Genomic DNA, 21,124 nt, shown 5'->3' with positions numbered 1-21,124 from the left:
TATGACTCTCTCCCAACAGGAGTCTTGCCTTTATTCTTCCCACTCCATCAGAAAGAGTTTTCTTGACCAATGCTCACTTATTGAGGGCAACATTTTTCTTCCATCGTAGACTGTGGGCCTGATTCTATACTGACCTGCAACCTTTGTAGATGTTTGTGACTGTGCAAATTGTCACCACCATTCTGATTTGGCAGCAGTTTTGCATGGGTGTAAATGTCTATATGAAGGGCATGGCCCGTAAAGTATCTCTCTCTTTTCTCCTCAAAAACACTAAGATTTAGTTTTTCCACTCCTAACCCCTCCAGGCACACTTTTTTGCCCTTTCTACCTTTATGGAAACCAGACCAACATTGGTTGGAGGATGGACAAGAGGGAGGGTGAGGGATAAATCATGCAGAAGGGGATATGAGAACAGAAATTAGGCAGCTGAGTATCAGCTATCAGAATGGAATTTAAAGCTCAAAAAAGGATATATTTTATGGTTGAATTTGAGAAAGCTTCAACCTACCAAAGCCAGTTCCCTGTTGCATCACCATGACGTTCAATGTTTAAGAATGGCTACGATGGTTATAGCTTGCTACTGAGCCAAAAGGGTTTGGTTTCAGAGTGCACCCTGACATCTTATATCCAAAGCTGATTTTAAACTGCAACACTTGAGTGGGGCGCTGGACTGGTAGAAGTGCCATTGCTTAGCTACTTTTTTATGCCTCTAATTTCCACTGCACAATAGTCAAAGATCCATTCAAGGGCATGCAAATATTTTAAGCGCACAATCAAACTGGGTATCGCTACAAAACTTAAGTGTCCCTGTTTCAGCCACCTGGGCAAAATACACATCATAACTCAGAACAAAGTGGTTCCTCTCCCCTCAACCCAAAGCTCCTGTCGGCTCTGACTAGTCAGTGATTCTGCTCATTTGTTATGACTGCTGTTGGCTGGCAAGAAGCTGCCATTGCCTGCCACTTCAATAGGTCCATGGATTGCAGACTCAGGATTTATGTTGGGCCTGATCCATGGACTATCACTAGAGTTTAGCAGGACAGCAGCAAGACAACAGGTGACTTCAATGGGGCCACTAGCCACTTTCCTTATTCCCTATCAGAAGTGGGAGCTTCCTGTAGTGCGGACAGGCATTCGTCAACTTTCCACACCCCCTATTAGCCATCTTATCTGTTGTCTGGTAAGGGATGCTATTTGTTCAGGCCAAGAAGCGACATGGCGAAGAGCACCTTTTGGAGTCTAACTCTTTTCCCTGTGGCAGCAGCTTCTTGTGCAGACCCCTCTGTGGTAATCACTGAATGGACTCTTCAGGTTTCCTACAGTCACTGAATTATTATATGAGCACTTAACTCATTATATTAGATACCATGACTATGAAAGATGACATATAAAAACAAACTTTATTCTAAACAATTTTGTTCTGAACTACTGTAAAAATTGAGCTTTTTATTTATTTATTTTTTAAATTGTACAAATCTCTTTACAATCAAGTATTAGTACAAAACTATGTGGCTGTACAAAGCATTTAGAAGTTCACAGATGAGATTGCAGGAGTCCAGGTTGGTGTAATTTACACCTTCTTTTAACTCCCTCAGCAGGTACGTTAAACCACTTTAGATTTACACCCAGTACCCAGACAGTATCTCCTTACACAACACTTCTGACTTTGATATACTGTGTATTAGTAGGTGTCACTCATTTATTAAAAAATAGACGTGCAGCAAATGCAGTAACAGGAAGGTTTAAAAGGCAATAACACGAAGGTTTAAAGATGTGTTAGTTAAAGCAGGCTTCTTGGGGCATATGTTACTCCAGCTTAGCCCCCTTTAGACTCTGCCCAAGTTGCATTTGGAAGTTTCCCCACACTGGTAACAATTTGAATGACACAAATCATGTGGGTAACAAGAGCAACGTGACAGTGAGTGCCATGAGAGCAGGTTGAGTGAATAATGCATTTGCACAGAGGTGATCTTGTAATGAATACTTGAATGTATTGCACAAGTAAAGTTTATAAATATTTTTCAAGGTGAACCTCTGTACTGTCAGGATCACAAAGAGAATATTAAAAAAGGAGCTACAGCATGTAGTGGTATAACAAGTGTGGCAACATATGTTCTGCAAATGTTAAAATTGAAATGGATTTTAACTTCTAAAGGTTTGCCTCTTTTCTTTATATGAATAATCTATCAGTGTTTTACATTTAGGACAATGTGGTTTTTATTTAAAATGTCTGTCTTTAATAAAAAAAATTCTTGTTCTCTACAAAAATACTCCGCTCACTATAGCTCCTGACAGCTTTAAGCTACTGGGAGGAAATAATATTAAAACAAAGGAAATAAAAAAAATGCAAAGAAAATATTTGGAATAATCTTTGGAAGAAATATATATATGATTACTGCGTATAACAAAAGTTAACATTGGCTGGTATACTTTCCATCTATCATGGGAAATTTTACCTAACTCATGAGAGTAACACTGATGCATTAGAACTGGAATACTTTTTGTAGTAAATCTAATCTACATCATTTATTTAATTATATTAAACATGGGCAAGGAAAATAATTTGCGTCTGCTGTATCAATAGCAGTTTAAAATTCATTTAGGCAAAGCCTCATCCCTACACACAACCTAAGTAAACAAGCTGTGTGTATATTGCCGTGCAAGAGGTGTGGAAAAAGAAATCCTCCTATCAAAGAGGCAATGACTGAAGGCTGCATTATCCCTTGCAACTGTTGTTCTATCCCTCTACAGTTATTAGGTAGGGGATCTGCAGCTACGTGGATTTTCCAGCCCTGGCCAATCTCTACCTCCAAACCTCTCACACATGCTGGGGTATGAAATAGTATTTTCATGTCCAAGCATCTATTTTGCTGTTTTCAGGGCCTTCTGTGACTGTGGCAGTGGGTTAGAGCATCATTTCATTAATGAGACAAAACAGTAAGAAAGCAGATGGCATGGAAAGTCACCTACTATAGGTAAAGGAATTAACTGAGCCTGCTAGATGTCTTTGCAAACTAAAAGGAATGCTTACAGCATAGTGCTTAGTGCGTAGTGCTGAGGTGGAACTTCCGTGACCACATTAAAGCTAGACATTTAAAGGGAGCTCCACATGCAGTTTCTTGAAGCTCAGTCTTCCTTACATCTTACTGAGGGTTAACGCAACACAAACACAATTTTTGAACAAATCTGCTTTACCTCCCTGAAAATGTCTGTTATGTCATTCTAGTACTTCACAGAAAGAATATGTGGTACGGCCTCAATTGACATTATAGTGGAGTGGTCTGAAGATATCAATTACACACTATTTCAGGCAGAGATTTTCCCTTATGATCCAGTCTGGAAGCTTTTCTCACTGATGACATTGCATATGTAATGAATCATTCTTTTCATTCTCTCTTGACTAGGCATGGCCACAGAATTGGTTCCTGTTCTCTGCTCTGTTATTATTTTTTCTGAAATAAATGAAAATTGATATGTTCCTCTAAGGCTAAATTGAATTTAACAATATTTCATGAAATTGAATATATTAATCTATATACTTATTTCATGATGTGCAATAATGAAAGAGTTCTTGCTGAAAGCAACTCATTCTTAAAGTATGGAAAATACAATAGATGTCTTGGAAATTTACTGGTATTGGTCTATAATTAAACTCTACCATTATATCTGCACATTTTTATAGTTTCTCAAAAAAGTGACAAATTAGGTATGTTGTGGCTCAAAAACCTTGGGATTTAAACGGTTAACTCCATATCTTTTAATCTCATTCAAATGCTGGGACTCAATAAAATGCTATGGTTTCACAAACAGGAGTATTATGATATGCTTGATCATTCAGTTAGCATGTGAAAATCATTTAACTTAACTGTGTTGCTAAAATAGGGTTGTTTCACACAAACCAAACCAATAACCCAACCCTCTCCTTCCATACACACACACATTTCTTAGCTGTCTGTGATGTGGAACTGACAGGAAACTGTGTTTCAATACATACATCTTTGATAAAAATGAGTTAAATTTGAAAAATTTTCAGAGATTACTGGAAACAGACCCCCCAATAAGAAATAGAATGTCATTATTTCCTGGGTAATTGGGGATTTTTACCTTTCGATATATTTTCCTAAATTGTAAGAAGCAACATTAAGCTTGAGTGTGCTGTGGAAAGAATAATCTACATATTTCCAGGTTAAATCACAAATGCAAACTTACCATCAAGTGCTACTAGGATCTCTGGATGTATTTAAAATTTAGGGCTTCATATTAAATAACTTTTTTTTAATCATTAGTATCATCATGTTCCTTACAATGGCACTTAATGGCACTTATTTGTATACACTTCTCCTTTGAGCTAAATATGATGGAGTAAGAATAAGTGAAGGACACAGATATAAAACAACAAAGAACAATATTACTCAGGTACAAGTAGCTAGTCAACAACTTGTGGTTGCAAGGGAGAAATTGTGTAAGTGACCGCAGACTATCTTGCTTTGCAGGTGCAAGAGGAAGGAGAATATGGGGGAGTAAGACTGCTTCCTGCTTCCCTTCCCACTCTGCACAAGCAACACAGAATAGGTTCTATAGGGCTTAGTTAAGGGGGGGGAAAACTTGGCATGGAGACAGCATGCCCTCTCCCATGCCCTTCAAAACTTCAGTCCACAGGCAGAGGCTCAGCTCTGTATAAGGAAACAGATGAGCACGGACTTTTACTTATATTATAAAGGACCATTAGCATTTAGCATAAATGTGGACTTTTTTAAAAAAAATCCATGTTTATAAGTGATCTATTTATTTTTCCTGTGCTGTCATCTCCATTAATGGCTTTTTTCCAGATGCTACAATGATGGGGGCCATATAAATGATTACATAGATTAGATTTCGTACAAATCTAAATGGCAACCTGGCAGCGTACATGACAGTATAGAACTACAAAATATATAAATGTATACAATCAGCTAGTGTGTTATGATTTTAAAGTGACCTTTCTGAAACGTAGTCGTCAGATTGGTCAGCAGCTAGGAGGGCTTTTTTACGTTTGATTTAACAAAAGGATTACTTGAATTCCATTGTCATCACATTGTATTTCCTATTTTATTCTAGGATCATCAAACCATTTTAAGAGCCTGGGCAGTTAAAGACTTTGCTCCAAAATGTCCGTTATATGTTCAAATATTAAAACCCGAAAATAAATTCCACATCAAGTTTGCAGGTAAGCTTCAAATTTCAGTGATTTTTTTTAAAAAAAGTCTGTCCGTATTCTCTGGAAGGTTGTTTTGTCTGTAAACATTGTACGACATTGTACAACTTGCTCCTACCCAAAGTCATCCCAAACAGAAATATACTTCCCCCTCGCTGCCATGCATGGAGATGTAGCCCTGGGCTCAATGTCACATACTGGACTGGTAACACTGAAGCTGTTAGGCGCGTTGGTCTATACACTCTCCATGTGTCAAGAAAACATGTGAAACAAAGCCTCAGGCTCAGAAACATAACAGAAAAATATTGGTTACACTTTATTAAGGCTCTATTCATAAATATTTCATAAAAAAGTAATAAATGATTAAAAGATGTTTTTAATAAATGGTTAGTCTATTGTAAGATTCCATATAGCCATGGCTCCTAAACATTTATAACACCTTCTAGAGATGTACTTATAAATAGGGCTGGTTGGAAAAAAGTTTCCCAGAAAGTTTTTAGACTGCAAAACAATTGGATATTCCCATGGGATTTTTCTAAATAGAAGTGTAATTTCATTTACTTTGAAAATAATATGCTGAAATTAAATTGTTTCAAAATGTTGAAATGAAGGAATTTGTTTTATTCTGAAATGATTCTAAAAAAAATTCATTTTGAATTTTCCATTCAGAAAATGGAAAAATTCTATCAAAATTGACAGTGAGAACAAAACCTAATGTGGCATAATTATAGTGTTCTGCACTGATAGAACATCTTATCTTTCAGATGATGTTGAACCTCACATTTCTAAAAGTCTCTTTGGGCAAACTGAGAAATGCCATTAATGGCCCTGGAAGAGAGTCCTGTTGGAGCTTCTTTGGCCAGAAACATTGTAGATGAGACGTGGGAGCTCATAAATTCATATTTATTTAAAAATGAAGGGAGAGAGGATTGACAAGATCCTCCAGATTCCACCATGTAAATGGAAGCCTACCTAGGTGAAAAATTGAAGTGGTAGACTGACAATGGCAGGGAGATGCTTCATGTTTCTCAGTTAGATTGTTGATAAAATAAGTGATATCTATTCAAAAGGATGTAATGGCATGAAGACAAGGAAAGGACTGTAAGTGACTTATTTATAACAATATCTTGGACCCACATTAAATGTAAAATGCATCCAGGTGCATATTAATATGCTGCCTATAGTGTCCTACTATTAACCTGAAGCATTAATAAAAACACCATGAGAAAACTAGGGTGCTGCTCTTGTTCTGAGTGAGAGACAGAAAAATGCTATTTTTTCCAATTCATATATGTACTGCCTATAGTCTTCACAACTTTCACTCTGATGAATGCATCTTACCCAACTTCATGTGAATTTTGTCCCATTTAATTGCTTTAAGGAAATACCAGTTTCCTTAAGAGAGTGTGTGTGTGTGTGTATATATATATATAGAACAGACAAACAGAGGAATATATAAATATATATGCGCATTGTAAACTACTTCTCTAGCCGTATATATAGACACCTTTATCATGTTGACAGTTCCCTTATGGTGCAGGAAAAACATTTGCCTATGTTGCAAAACTTTGTGTGTAAATATTTCATTTTTCTAAAGCAAAGATAAAGCTCCCCCTTCCCTCTCCATGGTGACATGAAAGTTCAATTTCCTTTAAGAAAATATCAGTATTTTGAGATCTGAAAAGACTACTGTTTCATGAAAAATGCACAAAAGTGCTATTGGAGAAAATTATTCGATTTCATCATTCTAGAAATCTGATGAAAAAGCAAATTGCATCAAATACACAACTCTAGATGCAGAAAAAAACCAATAAAAAACAATTTAAGGGCACTAGTTAAAGTTCTGTTTAAAAAAAATGGTCCTGAATTTTGCTCTATACTGGAAAGAAGGGAAAGTCATAAACAACACTCCAAGACTATAAAAATGTAAGATTAAGCTATAACTATGAGAGTATAACACGGGTAATAAGGATTACTCACGATGACAAGAAAATAATGGGATTATCATCTATTCTTTTTTTTTTAATTGTGACTTCAATTGTGTACCTTGTTTCTGATGGTATTTCCTCTAGGGTACTTCTGCTTTTCTATATGAGCTGTGTACATAGCAACTTATGACTCATGACCCAAAAGGGTGAGCTTGCAGAACAGATACACTTCAGAGACTCCACAACTCCTATTTAGGCTAAACCCCAAACTGATCATTTGGACCATACAATCATCTCAGAACCCAAATGCCTGTTGTTCTGCCAATGTCTGAATTCAAACTGACATGCAATGCGTTATTTTTTGTAGGCCCTACACGGGGCAGAAGGAGACAATCTTTTCTGAACCACTTAAGCCTACCTCTAATATTTACCATACAGAAAGCAGTGCTATATGATTTTAAATTTATGCAGTGCCTTTTATCTCAGGAACATTTATGAATTATGCACAGGGATCACTTTATCCATTGACAACACATGCTCATCTCTTGTGTGAAACACAGCAACTCTAATTCCACATAGCCACATTGCACAACAGTTTAGAAATACAAAATACAGTGTCATTTTATAAGGAGAATTTAAGCTCAATAGTGTAATCACAACATAATTATTATATTACTTTGAATGTGGCCAGGTCACCAACCTGACATCACCACCCATCACCATGGGATCATTATTTAGAACAAATGGTCAGACCCTTGGCCTTACGTCTCATTCCAATGACAACTACATATACCTTAGTGGCCTCTACTCTCTAACCCAGACCAACCCTGCTTAGCTCTGAGAGATGTGGGGAGAGCCATAGGCAGTTCTAGAGAACTTCCTTAGAAAAAAAATATCCATCTAAATATATTCAACTTTTTTTCCTACACACTTTTCTAACCTTGATACAGGACAGTTCCAATATTACCTCATTGCAAAAACCTTCTTTCAAATTTGATCTGGCCTGGTATTGTACCATATTTCTTCCTTTAAACAATGACTCCTTTTTTTGGAAGTTTCCTGAACCAATATTATGCATTTTTTCTGTGCCAGAAATCTTCAGTAACAATTTTACGTATGAGCACAGAATACATAAGTTACATAAATCAGTTTCTGACCTTTAGAAAAGAAAACAAAGTACTATATAAAATACTTCAAACCAAGGATTAGTTATTGCTTCAACTGCTTTGCAAACTCCAAAAATACTGAAAACTCACTCTCCATTATTGCTTAGATGATTAATTACTGATGGTAAAAGAAGTAGAATACTTCTCCATATTTTGGCTGTGACACTTCAAAGGAGACCTGTCCAGTATAAGGGTCTGCCCAGGCATATGAATTTGTAGGATCAGAGCCCTATACTTACAATGAATCTAACAGCTGCACATGTAACATTAGAGTTATTAACATCCATGGGCAAGCAAAATATGTAGATGCAGCTACTGAAAGGTTTTCTATTTCATTGCTCTTGACCCTTTTTGTATCCTCTCCTGAAATACTGTTTGCTAATTTCCCAAGTGAACCTCTTCCCCTCCTACAGCAATAATAAACTAGAAAATCCATTTTTCTTTCTCCCTCAGACATAGACTGTGATATATCAGGCCACTACCTTTAATGCACCCAACTGATCCTTCATTTAAGTTCAAATCTGAAAAGAAAGTGAGATGTATCCATGACAGAAAAGCATCAATATCTGTGGCTCAGGGGTGCAGTAAATTGAACATTTCTGCTTTTGTGTTTATCTTGCATCCACTTTTTAGCAGTACATGAATCTCCTTTACCTATTCAGAAATGTGTAATCACCATTCCAATTATCAGAGATACAGCTTAATGAAGCATTTTATCACTCTCTATACAAAATGCCATGTTGAATTACCTTGGATTGGCCAAGTCTTATGTTAAAGCTGCAGAGGCTTATTAGGAAGGAACATAGTCCAAGCTCACTGAAATTGATATGGAGTGCATGTGATGATTAATCTATCAAATATAAGATAAAAATGAGCAGCAGAAGCTCTGTAGCAGATAGGCAATTTTTCACTTTTTCACTGCAGGTCCAGTATGGGTCACGTTCACTTACAAAACTTACAAAAAAGTTTCCTCAGAAGTTGTGCTAGATCTAGGACGTTATTCTCATACACCTGACACTAGAACCACATAGTAGTGTTTTGAGTGCATATTCTCTTTCAAGGACATTAGAGTTGGTATAACTCACAGCAACGGGTTGTCACCAGAGTTTGTCGGGACATTTTTGTCCAATTTGGGAAATGGTCATTTGTCAAAAAGTTTTATCTAGTCCAGGATAGAATTTATGATCAAAGCCAGAGAGAGAGCCCAAAATAGCCAATAATCTAGTGGTGGGGAACTTACCTGGGATGTGGGAACCCTTTCTCAAACTCACCTTTTGGAGCTCTTCCGGCTTGTATAAATAATTAAATATTGGGCGACAGACTGCGTAGCCTGGCACTCACCCTGGGATGTTGGGGGACCAGGGTCAAGTCCCTGCTCAGAATCAGGCAAAACAAAGCTGGATCTCCCATTTTGCAAGTGAGTGCCCTAACCACTGGAGTGAGTCTCTCAAAAAAAGATTCAGATGGTCTCATTTTTGGTCTGATGTGGAATGAAAAATTCTGAAACATCAAATTATTTTGCAGAATGGAAAATTCTTTTTTTTGTCAAAATGTTTACATTTTCTGCCAGAAAAGCCAAAAGAAGAGATTTCATTTCAGGTTGGTTTGACTGAACGGAAATATTTTAGTTTGTTGGACCAACATAAAATGTTTTGTTTTGAGTGAGTTCAACATTAAACTGTATTTTTCTGTGGTGACACATTGCCTCATGGGAATTACAGTCTGGATGCTTGATGCCCATTCCCTATGGGCCAGGCTGCTTGGCTGGACTACATCCCCCATAACAATACAGTCTTTACTCTGACCAAGTGTCAGGGGCATACCTGTCGATGCATCATGGCAGTAGTAGTTCAGCTAGGGATCCTGGCCCACAGAGAAGAATGGAGGCATCAGGAATGTGAACTACAACTTCCAGGAAGCCAGGTATTGCCATAGGGAAATGCAGTTTTATGTTGAAATGGCTCAAAATGAGAGGTTTCAATTTTTAAAACTTTTTTGAACGTTTCATTCAATGAATTCTTCATATATGTCTATCTGCCATCACAATTCAGGATGAAAACAATAGTTGAACTATCAGGATTTCCTGTGGGATGAAAGTTCAGAGTTGGGCTCAGCTCCTCATCCAGGCTATTCCTCCCTAACTCACATGGCCAGGCAGCTCCACTGCCTGAGGGTGAGGAGTGCCAGGGCCTTTCCTTCTCCCTGCCCACTCTGGGAGGCTACGGTACCTGTGCTTCCCAGAGTACAGAGCCTGCAATTCTGCCTAACCCCTTAGCACAGGCCTCACAAAGGAGGAGAGTCCTTCCTTCCTTCCCCTCCACAGCACAGTCACATCATGGGCCAGGTATAATCTAGCCCAGAAGCATAGAGAAAAATAGTCTGTCCCTCTAATAAAGTGAATGGATTATTAAACCCAGTTTTCCCTTATCCATGTGCAATACCAAGACAAGCTTGAAATTATAGTCCATATCCTCATGTTCCAAACAGCTACAGAAAATAGCATTTGCATAATTCAACAGAGTTATTTTGATGATATAAAACAGATTGTTTAGCACAGAAAAGGGGGAGCTGAATAGAGGAATGTAAGAAGCACCAATTCAACTGAGAGAGGATAGGGAGGAGCACAAGGAAGGTAGTCTAAATAATGCTGCCATTCCTACTAAAGACAGCAGATTTTTCATACAAACTTTAAATCTTCCCGCAACTCCTCCCACATTTCTCCACAACAGGTGAAAGTAGTTTAGTGTAACCATCTTTATACCATGTGTAATAGGGTTGGTACCCACCTCTCACAAGTGCCCCCTTTCTCTGGCAGATATGCCTGCAAGCAGTTCTTTTCCAGGGGGAGCTTACACCTCTTGCGGGCAGCCCCTTTCTGTTGGCTGGGCGTGAGCCTGCTTTTGTTGTTTTGGTCTTACATCGTGGTGGCACCCACCTCTCTCGAGCACCCCCCAGCCAATGGTTCTCTCGGCGGGTCTTCAGCAACTCAGCCCTCCGGCAGAGCTGCATACACTGTCCACCCTTTCTGGGTTCTTATCACGGCCCTGCTATGGGGCCGTAGCTCTTAGGTTTGTTCCCAGAGGCACTCCCTTTTTCAACCACCCATCTGGGGCCAATCTCGGTACCCTCAGCTGGCATCCTCTTCAGCAGCCCTCCCAGGGCTCAGTCTGCAACCAGACCAGCAGGGCCCATCTTGGTACCCTCATCTGGTCTGGCCATGTTCTGTGGTCAGTCCCCCATGCTCTGCCTGCCCGCACTGACCTTTCGATGGTTCTGCTGCTCATCTAGCCAGCCAGGCATCCAGTCCTCCCTCATCAAGCTCCACACAGCAACCGAAGGCTCTGCTCCTTGCCTTTTACCTGGCCCTTCAGTGGTTGCTCCAGCAGCCCCTCTGATTGGCTGCGCCTGTGTAGCCACTCTAGGCTGCCTGGAGGACTTCTTCTTGCTCTCTTCTAGGGCATGGGTGAGGCAAGGCAGTGAGGCCTCCAGACCTAGTCCACCCTGCTGCACCATGCTATGCATCATTTCCATAAATGAACTGCAAATGGCAAAAAGGTCCACATTAGACTCTTTAAAACACATACTACTGGTGTAAATCCTGAGCATTTCCACTGAACTACATGTGGGATTGTTTTAGACTCAGGCTTTGCTTTATGTCAGAATATATTAGATTCAGAACCTAGATTCAGGAGTTCAAAGTTTAGTGTTGCTCTGTGCAAGTGCATGTTTTTACATAACATTTTAGTTTCTTTTATCAAGTTGATGAGGAATGGAGTAGTGAGGTTTTATTATGTAGTTTGGCAATGAGAAATTATGAACAATGAATGAGAACAATGGTGCTAATTATGCTTCTGTATAATCTTTCATCTGATGTTATCAAATTACTTTATAAATAAGAATTTGTAAAACTTCAAAAACACTCTTATGAAGTAGGTAGGAGATTATCATCCCTATTTTACTAATGCATAGAGGCACAGAAAGCTTAAGTGGCTTATCCAAGGTCACTGTTAGTCAGTGGCAGAGCTGTGAATAGTCTAGAGAGTCATGACTCCCCGTCCCCTACTTTAACCACAGGAGAATATTCCCTACATAAAACTTCAGAACAAGAATGATTGAAGATATTATTTCACATCAGTCTGTTTTGTTCAATTTTCTCAAACAACACTATCAAAAAACTGACAGCTCTCTCTTTTTATCCACCCCGTAACATATGCTAAAGAATATAGCACTACTTTGAGATTGAATACTATTTACTTCATGTCTGTATTCCACTAATCCTCATTTCCTTTTATACATCAGATCACAATGCTCATTTGCCCCCATGCACGCTTCAAAGCACAGAGTATGAAATTATTTGACATTGTATTTCTGTAGTTTTTTTTTCTTGTTTTTTATTTTAAAAAATGTTTGATGCAGTGCAATAGCATCTTCATAAATAGGAAGCTTGGCAAAGCATTTAGGTCAGTGGAAGTTGTGTAGCAAAGTCCTATAAAAGTCTGAAAATGCAGGAGCTAGTATTCACTTGCTCAGTGTCAGGAAGTCAATATTCCTTTCCATAACCCTCTGTCATGTTACTGAATCATTTTCATGGACTTCAGTATATCCTATCTGAACTGTAGACCATGTCTTGCCCTGCATGCTCTTAGCAAAATCTTTAGTTTCGAATCCAAATGGTAGAGTTTTTTCAGGTTCATTAAAAGCACAGGATCAACTTGAAAAAACAAAATCTCATTTCTTTCTGAAAGCTTTATATCCACTATACTCTACAAATAGCACACAGGATTTCTATGACTAGAAGAAGTTATTGGGAAAATATTTTAATTTCTTTCAGTTTCTTCCTACATTTGACAGCACTTTGCGTATTGTCAGTTTCACTCTTTCCTTGCATAGTCAGCCATGCTGATTTCTGCAAAAACATAGGCACATGCTTACCTTTCCACATATGAGTCCTCTCATTGAGCTCAATGGATTATTCACATGCATAAAGGCAACCATGTGCCCAAATGTCTGCAGAATCTGCCCTTTGTTAATCAATGTCTCCTTTGCTTATATATGTCAAAAGGGGAATGGAAAATTACTCATTTTTAAAGTTTTTAAAATCAGGACACACTATTTAAAAGCTATGCTATCAGAAACAGTAATAATTTTAAATTTATCAGTTTCAGAAGAGTCAAGCTGACAGTGTCTAAGTAACTGAGTTGAGAGTTTTCACCATTTTACAGTATCTTATATGTACTAGAGATATTTTGGTTTCAGCTTTCTATCAGGAAATAATTTTGTAACTTGTGATGTTGTGTCTGAGATATACCTCAAGGAAAACAGCAGAACTATTCCACAACTAACGTGCAGTTCATATGTGAAAACATACTCTTCTCTCTCTTCACTTCCAAACTTTTCAGATATAGCACTTCAATGGCTCCTGACCAAGAAGGAGGACAATAACTCAGATTTTTTTTCTTTTACCATAGTGTGCTATATTGGAGAGAGCTTTGAAAACCTTACTTGTGTATTTATCTTTCAAAAACTCTTCAAACTTCTAAGTCTACAAAGAGCTTAATTAAGTCACAATAGCCTTCAGTACTTATTCTTTCTTAGACCCTCAGTATTAAAGTAGAAATGTTAAAGTGACATCTAAGAGTGCTCTCCTTATTCTTTTCTCTTCACAGCACCTCCAATTCTGGAAAGCACTCAACCACAATCCTAACTTTAAGCACCTGTCATCTAAACTAAAATAAATGGGAAAACTCACATATTTAACATTAAGTACATGCACGTGCGTTTGCAGTCTTGGAATATAGGTCAATCCAGTAAATTACTTGTAATCCCCTCCTCGCTTCTTTTCTTTCTTCACTCCAGAGTGTCAAACGCGGTATGAATTTTTGAGCTCTGGTTTTAGTTTGTTGTAACTTGGGAAACCCTTGTCCAATTCACTACAGGTTTGTAGAAAACATCTACCTCTAACCCAGATGTCATCTACCGGTTTTGAGGTGATATTTCACACATGTTGCCAGGCAGGTTAGCTACAGTAGCCCACTATGATATGTCTACACTTCAAGCTGGGGGTGTGATTCCCAGCTCAAAGAGACATACTTCCATTTGCTCTATTTGATCTAGTACACTAAAAATAAAGTTTAGCCTCAGCAAGACAAGTGGCAGGACAGGTTAGCTGTCCCCAAGTACATGACGTGTGCTGCACAAGGGCTATGCCTGACAAAGTTTACTTACTCCCTAGAGCCATAGGATGGGGGGTGTCTCTCTGTGTCAGTCTGCTTGTCAGGCTATTCCTGGAGCACAGCAACTCAATTTTGCCCCTTGTTTGGGGCATATTGTAAAATGACAGTCCAGCCCAAAATAAAGTCTTTCTATTTATAAAGCACTGATCCTGCGTTATGTCTTCTTTTATACAGATCACGTTGTATGTGAAGAGGAGTTCAAATATGCTATGCTAGCTTTAAACTGTATCTGCCCAGCTACTTCTACGCTAATCACCCTGCTGGTTCATACCTCTAGAGGACAGTAAGTACACAACCCTTTAAAAAAACCGAGACTGGTATCAGAGGTACTTTGGAACACAAGGGAAGAGTCTATCCCAAGACACCACTGTTCAACCTCACTGAATTCAATGGCTCTATTTATATTACATTACAGATGTGGGGAAATAGTGAACATTTCCCCCACAGTATAGCTTTAGTTTTGATACACATACATTGAAATCCTGCTTATTGAGTGCAATTGTACTTTTCTTGACAATAAATCCTGCAGGATTTAGTCCCCAGTGCTTATATTTTTCAGAAGGAAACAGAGTTATAAGTTAAGGGGTGGCTGGGGAACATAGCCACAACCCCACATTAGAACTAGTGCGGGATTACATTACATCAGTGAATCACAGAAGCCCAGTGAGAGCTGTGAGAGGGTTTGTGGCCTAGATTTTTCCAAAGTGGCCTTTGAGCTCAACTTTATTCACCAAGTACCTGATTTTTAGAGGTGAAAGATACCCATAACTCAAACTGTGGTCAATGTGACATCTGGGCGCTCTTCTAAAAAAATCAGATCAAATCTGTTCTAAAAAGTGGGCCCAATAAATGAAGGCACCCAAAATCAATGGCTACTTTTGAAAATTACAACCAGTGACTCAAGCCAACAAAATGCCTCTCAAAATTCTGGAGAATGAGGAAAATTGTTCCCATTCTGGACAGCATCTGCTCCCTTCTGCCTCCCTGCTGGCTACTGCAAGGAACGGGGCCACAGCAGTACTGCTTCCACTTTGCACAGGTGAGAGCCAGTTCTGGTACTGGATTTGTGCAGTCTCTGGATTCCAAGTCTAAGGACTTCCATTGCGCTCAGTCCGAATGCAGAGGACCAAGTGAGAAATACCATTATGCTTTCACACTGTCTAGCTCTGAGGACCAGAGCATTAGCTGGTACAGTCATTTTAGTTTTATTGACTTCAACAGAGCTACCTCTGTTTAAACCAGCTGAGGATCTGCCCTAACTGTTTAAATGAAGGTAGCGCCCATTAATGCTATAGGTTGTGGTTGGAATTTTCAGAACAGCTGAAAAGACGTAGGCACTGAATTTCCAGTAAGAGTCAGCACGAGCTTCTTTGGGCTCTTTGAAAATGCCAGTGGACTTGCATATCACAATAAGGACAGAACACCCAGTGCGATTTCTTTTCATAGTTAATTTTTAAAATACTAAGGAATTCTTGAGAAAACAGTACCAACAGAGAGGCAATTTTGAGAGTAAATCCCAGTACATGGCTATACAGATGCATGCTTGTATTACCAGGAATTAGGATTTTACAATAAATATATATTTCATGAAGCTGCCATGGACACTCCTAAAATCTTGACATTTACCATGCAGTGGCATTTAACCTTGAGCAAGGCATTTGGAGTATTCTCCTATGCTGAGGTTGGGGAATACCACATTTACTGCAAGAACTTTAACTTCCGAGAACAGCAAGTGTAAAGATTTTAGTTGAGTCTACTATGCTAGAATCTGCTAATAAGAACACAATGCAATAGTTTGTATGCCTCCCAAGAACCGTGAAGAATATATTTGCTTCATTAGCAATTCAGAGGCAAAAAAACCCCAAAACACTTCAATGTCATATGTACATGAAAAAGTAGCAGCATTTTTAACAGATGGCACAGTAGGTTCTTCACCAGCCAATTAACACATGAAAGATTTTTTTTTTCCCCCTGTGGCACTTCAGGGCCTTTAGCATTATATTTCCAACTCATGCAGGTTCTCCATTTATACAAACTAATGTTTTCTACATTGATTTTTCTTCTATACCATGATATAAAGTTAATATGACAGAATGTGAGAATTCCTACTATTTTTGGCTAGCTCCTTGAATTAACTAGTGAAAGAAGGGATGTTAAAGTAACTGATTTATGGTCTGGTTCTTCACTTTGAAAATTGTCAGTGCTGATTACTGGGAAGAAGGAAATTTCTACTCACATTAGTAATTGCTGGTTACATTTTGCATCCTCAATATAGAAAACATGCAGAAACTCACAAGAAACTAGCTGTGGAAAGATTTTATAAAAAAGTCAAAATGAAATGTTTTTACCTTATTGAAATGAGAAAGTCAAAACAATTCACTTCACCTCTTTTCCATCAAACAAATTTCATCAAAATAGACACATTCCTGAGGAACATTTCAATTTTGACAAAACTGTTCCATAGAAAAATTTCACATGAGCGATATGATACACTATTACTTCCGTGAAATTTTGCAAATTGCTTTTTAAAATGTAAAGGACAAGAAAAGTTAAATGTTAATAATTGATCCAAACTCTACTGAAGTCAATGGGAGTCTTTTCACTGAATGGGCTTTGGATCTGTTCGAAAATGAGATCCTACTTTCTCATTCTTATTCAAATGTGTCCACATTCTAGTAGAAAATGCTGATTTCATAGTGCTTCCACCATGCTAGTAGGCTGATTGGACAACACTGAGCTTGTTTTAATTGAACTCCTGATATGTTAATTCTGAATCCATGATGTTTAGAACCTCTGAATCAAAAAACCTAGCCCCAATTAGGCCTTAAATTTGAATTCTACCCTAAATCTAATCCTGGTTTATATGTTACCACAACCTTCTTGGTTTGGGTCTAACCGTGGTATGAATTTAGAGATGGCATTCCAAGAAGTATTTACATTATGAGTTGTCTTTTTGACATGCAGCTGCTATGGAAACCAAGTGGGTGGGTTGGCTTTCTAACAAAAAAACAAATGCTCCAGTCTAAATAGGGTAAAAGAAGTTCAGTTTATTATTCTCCTTCAGATGGAAAAAGGGATTTAAAAAATAACAGAATTAAACCTAGACAAAGTGCTAGTCTCCTGGTACCTATTCTGCCAACCGGGCTTGGCTAATTTGGTTCTTTATAGAGTTCAGAGTTTAAAGCCAAAAAGGATCATTAGATCATATAATCTGACTTTACCCAGTTACCTCTATATTGCACCCAATAATTTGGGTGAAACTAAAGCATTTCAATCCTTAGGAGACTAGATTGTTGTGTGCCCTAGACAGAGAACAGGAGAGGCTGAGATGCCACCAATGCCCAAGCAATGGCTGTAATTGATTCTATGAGATATGACCACATGATCATAGCAGGAGATCCACTCTCCATGCTATAGAAGGCAAAATCACCTTCAGGTCCCATGCTAATCTGACCTGGGGAAAAAAATTTTCCCAACCCCAAACGTGGCAATCAGTTTGAACTCTAATTATTCATAGCCCAACTTTTACAGTGTATGCATTTACCTAGATGTCAGTTCCCCAGTATTTTGGGAAGGACAGAAGAAGAGAGTGCTGTGGCAATTAAAACAAAAGGAAGAAAATGAAAGGGAAATGTACAAGATCTTACCTTTTTTTCATACCACATTTGGTCACATTAATTCCACAGAAAACAAGAACTAAATCTCATGTAAAACAAATAAATAAAATAGTGTCTTCAAGAGACAGGCTATCCTGTATTAGCAGCTATAACTGTAAGCGTTGTACATATTTCATATTCTATAATACTGTTGCAATTTTTGGAATAATTAAGTATATAAATTACTGGCTCAAATTCACAATGCTCTTGTGTCAGGATATGACAAGAATAACATGATGGCACAGTTTGAAACATCATGGTATTCTGTGTTCAATTTTCACATTATATACAACAACATTTATTTATCATTTGAATCCTATATATTGATTTGTGAGTTATACAAAGACAGACAAAATGATACAATAAGTGGCTGTGCAAAGATGCATAACCAGACAGATTGCCAGCGCCATCTATAATTTTAAAAAAAAAGTTTTTCTTCATGCCATACAGAATGTCTTAGTTAAACAAAATGACTTGCCCCTATCTCCTGAGTATAAAGCCACATGAAATGTGTTTAATAAGGATAGCATCATGTGTCAACATGTGCTTGTTTTAAATGAAACAGAAAAAGAATTATGGACCAGATGACCAGCTGATGTTAATTGGTTTAGCAAAATAGAGTAAGTGAAGATATGCTGATTTATGCCATCTGAGAATCTGGCCTAATGTAATAAAATTAGATTTGAATTAGATTTGTTATTCACAAACAAAATAATCTTTGTTTAAGATTAAAAGTTGCTCTTATCGATAAACTAAAGCATAAAAAATAGGAAATACAAAGTTAAGGATTAGAAAGGATTAAAGGGTTGCAAAAGTCAAGCACTCTTAAATGAAGAAATGCCAGAAGGAACTTTGATCATGCAACTATAATTTAGCCTTTCACTATACATAGCATTGGTTATCTGTGAAAAATTTGGTGTAAATGAATTACCCAGCATCTCACAGGAACTCATACAGGATTAGAAGCCAGGTCTCCAAGGCAGCTTTCAGATGACTTAACTATGAGACTCTCCTTTCCCTTCCTGCATCCCCTGCCTCATTTGCTACAAGTCTTCCAACTTCTGCAACAAAATGAGGAAGGGGTCCTATAGACAACAGGCCCATTCACTACACAACACTGATTCATCCCCAGAATAGATTGATCTTGTGCACTGAATGAGGTAAGCTTTCTGTGTACAAAAAACAAAAATAAAAAATTGGGAACATGTTGTTAAAAACTGTATTGTAGTTCTTATGCACCAGGGGATTGATTTAAGGTTGCATAGGCAAGGTTCACTCTTGCATTTCCTAACTTTGAGCATACTTTACTTTGCAACCTTTTAATCCTTAACTTTGTATGTTATGGTTTAGCTTACCGAGGGGAGCAATGTTAACTAATGTTAAATGAAGTAGTCTGTTTGTGAGTTTCCTTCGGGGTTTTTTTTTTTTTTATAGAAAGAAACTTTTTATATATGTGCTGTATAAATAAAGCACTTGTACATTGAGTAAAACATATGCATCTTATTGCTACTGTTAGTGCCATATGCACCCATACATTGAAAACAAAGAAAATAAACTATTCAAACAAAAAGTTTTACTACAGTTTCTAAATGACATTTTTCTAACTGTGTAACAGAGAACTGAGCAGGGACTCGGTTATAAATTTCCCACCTTTTTTAAAAGGTAAATATTCCAAAAGCCATAGCCCCCACTTTGTAAGATGCAGATAAACAACAGAGAGGACAACACTGCAGCTCCTTGTATCTTATTTTCGTGTAACCCTTTTTGAAAAAGAATCTGTGTAATTTATCCAGTAGAAACCCACTAGAGCAAAGCAGGAATTTATCCAAAACTGATCTGCTCTCATTCCCAGGAGGAGCTGCACTCTTTTTTGTAATGACATCATGGTGGTCTGAAAGAAATCAGTTGTCAAAGGCAGCCATTGCCAGGACAACAGTGACCCCCCGCCCCTCCACCACCACCACCACCACACAAGAACGTGAACAAACAGGAGGGAGGGAGTGATGAGTGGCTGATTATCTCCGATGTCACAATGTTACTGTTCAGGTGGCAGCAAATGTGCACTGGGGGGGGGAGGGGAGACACAACCCGCTCCCCACAAAATAACAATCCCTCCCAATGTTCCAGTTGGACCAAATTTACTAAAAATACCGACACCACAAAATCCATATTGGAGACCATTCCACACACAAGTTAATGAGTGTCTGAATTTGGTTTAAATTCTCCATGGCATGTTTATTAAAAGAAAAGTTCTGAAAATATGAGACACTGAGGTATAGACCCTGTAAAACAGAAAGTTCTGAAAACCTGAACTATAGTCTCACTATTGCAAGCCCATAAATATAGGTGGGGCTGGTAAGGTTGGCTCATACTTCCCACCATAAGACCATGTTTTGAATTCTTTATAATTTTGCCAAATTTTAGCCATTCTGACTGAAACTTCCATACTTGGTGTCTGTTTCATGTTGATTTTTTAACTTCAGCCAAAATAGTACAGCTATTTCCAAGACTCATGCTAGGGGGGAAAAAATTATATATATATACCCATGTTACATTATCTTGAGCGACCAAAAAAAACCAAACCTACCCCCAGGTGAGCAGGGACTTAACATTTGGCTGGGGCAAAGCCTTTGTGTCAGAGACATGCCTTTTACCATCCCTGTGAAACTCCACCCAAATTTGGCCAAGTTATAAACTTCAAAAGAGAGTATGCACATTATCTTTAGTAGAGACTTAGAGTTTAACAACTAAAATCTCAGAAAATTCTGTCTTCATCTCAGCATGTTCCAGTCACTCTCAGTCCCTCATGGTGACCAAGCTGTGCATGTGTCATTCCCATTGTCACAGGGCAACTGAGTATGCCTCATTCCCTAATTGCTTCCACCTGTGACTCATCCATGCATGCACCATCCTCAGAGAGCAACTGAGCATGCTGCAGCCCAGGGCT

The 21,124-nt window shown here is 38.2% G+C and overlaps 1 protein-coding gene across 4 annotated transcripts in view; it reads left to right on the top strand.

Moving 5' to 3' along the window:
• KCNT2 (potassium sodium-activated channel subfamily T member 2) overlaps nt 1–21,124 on the top strand; it is a 276,042-nt gene that overhangs the window by 162,644 nt on the left and 92,274 nt on the right. For all 4 annotated transcript variants that reach the window (XM_043552978.1, XM_037907612.2, XM_043552979.1 and 1 more), the window contains exons 14-15: nt 5,098–5,206; nt 14,696–14,804. In XM_043552978.1, the coding sequence (XP_043408913.1) occupies nt 5,098–5,206; nt 14,696–14,804 (218 nt within the window). The remainder of the gene's footprint in view (nt 1–5,097; nt 5,207–14,695; nt 14,805–21,124) is intronic.

This window comes from Chelonia mydas, chromosome 8 (genome assembly GCF_015237465.2).
Source record: "Chelonia mydas isolate rCheMyd1 chromosome 8, rCheMyd1.pri.v2, whole genome shotgun sequence".
NCBI classification, from domain to species: Eukaryota; Metazoa; Chordata; order Testudines; family Cheloniidae; genus Chelonia; species Chelonia mydas.
This window is presented reverse-complemented; position numbering and strand designations above follow the sequence as displayed.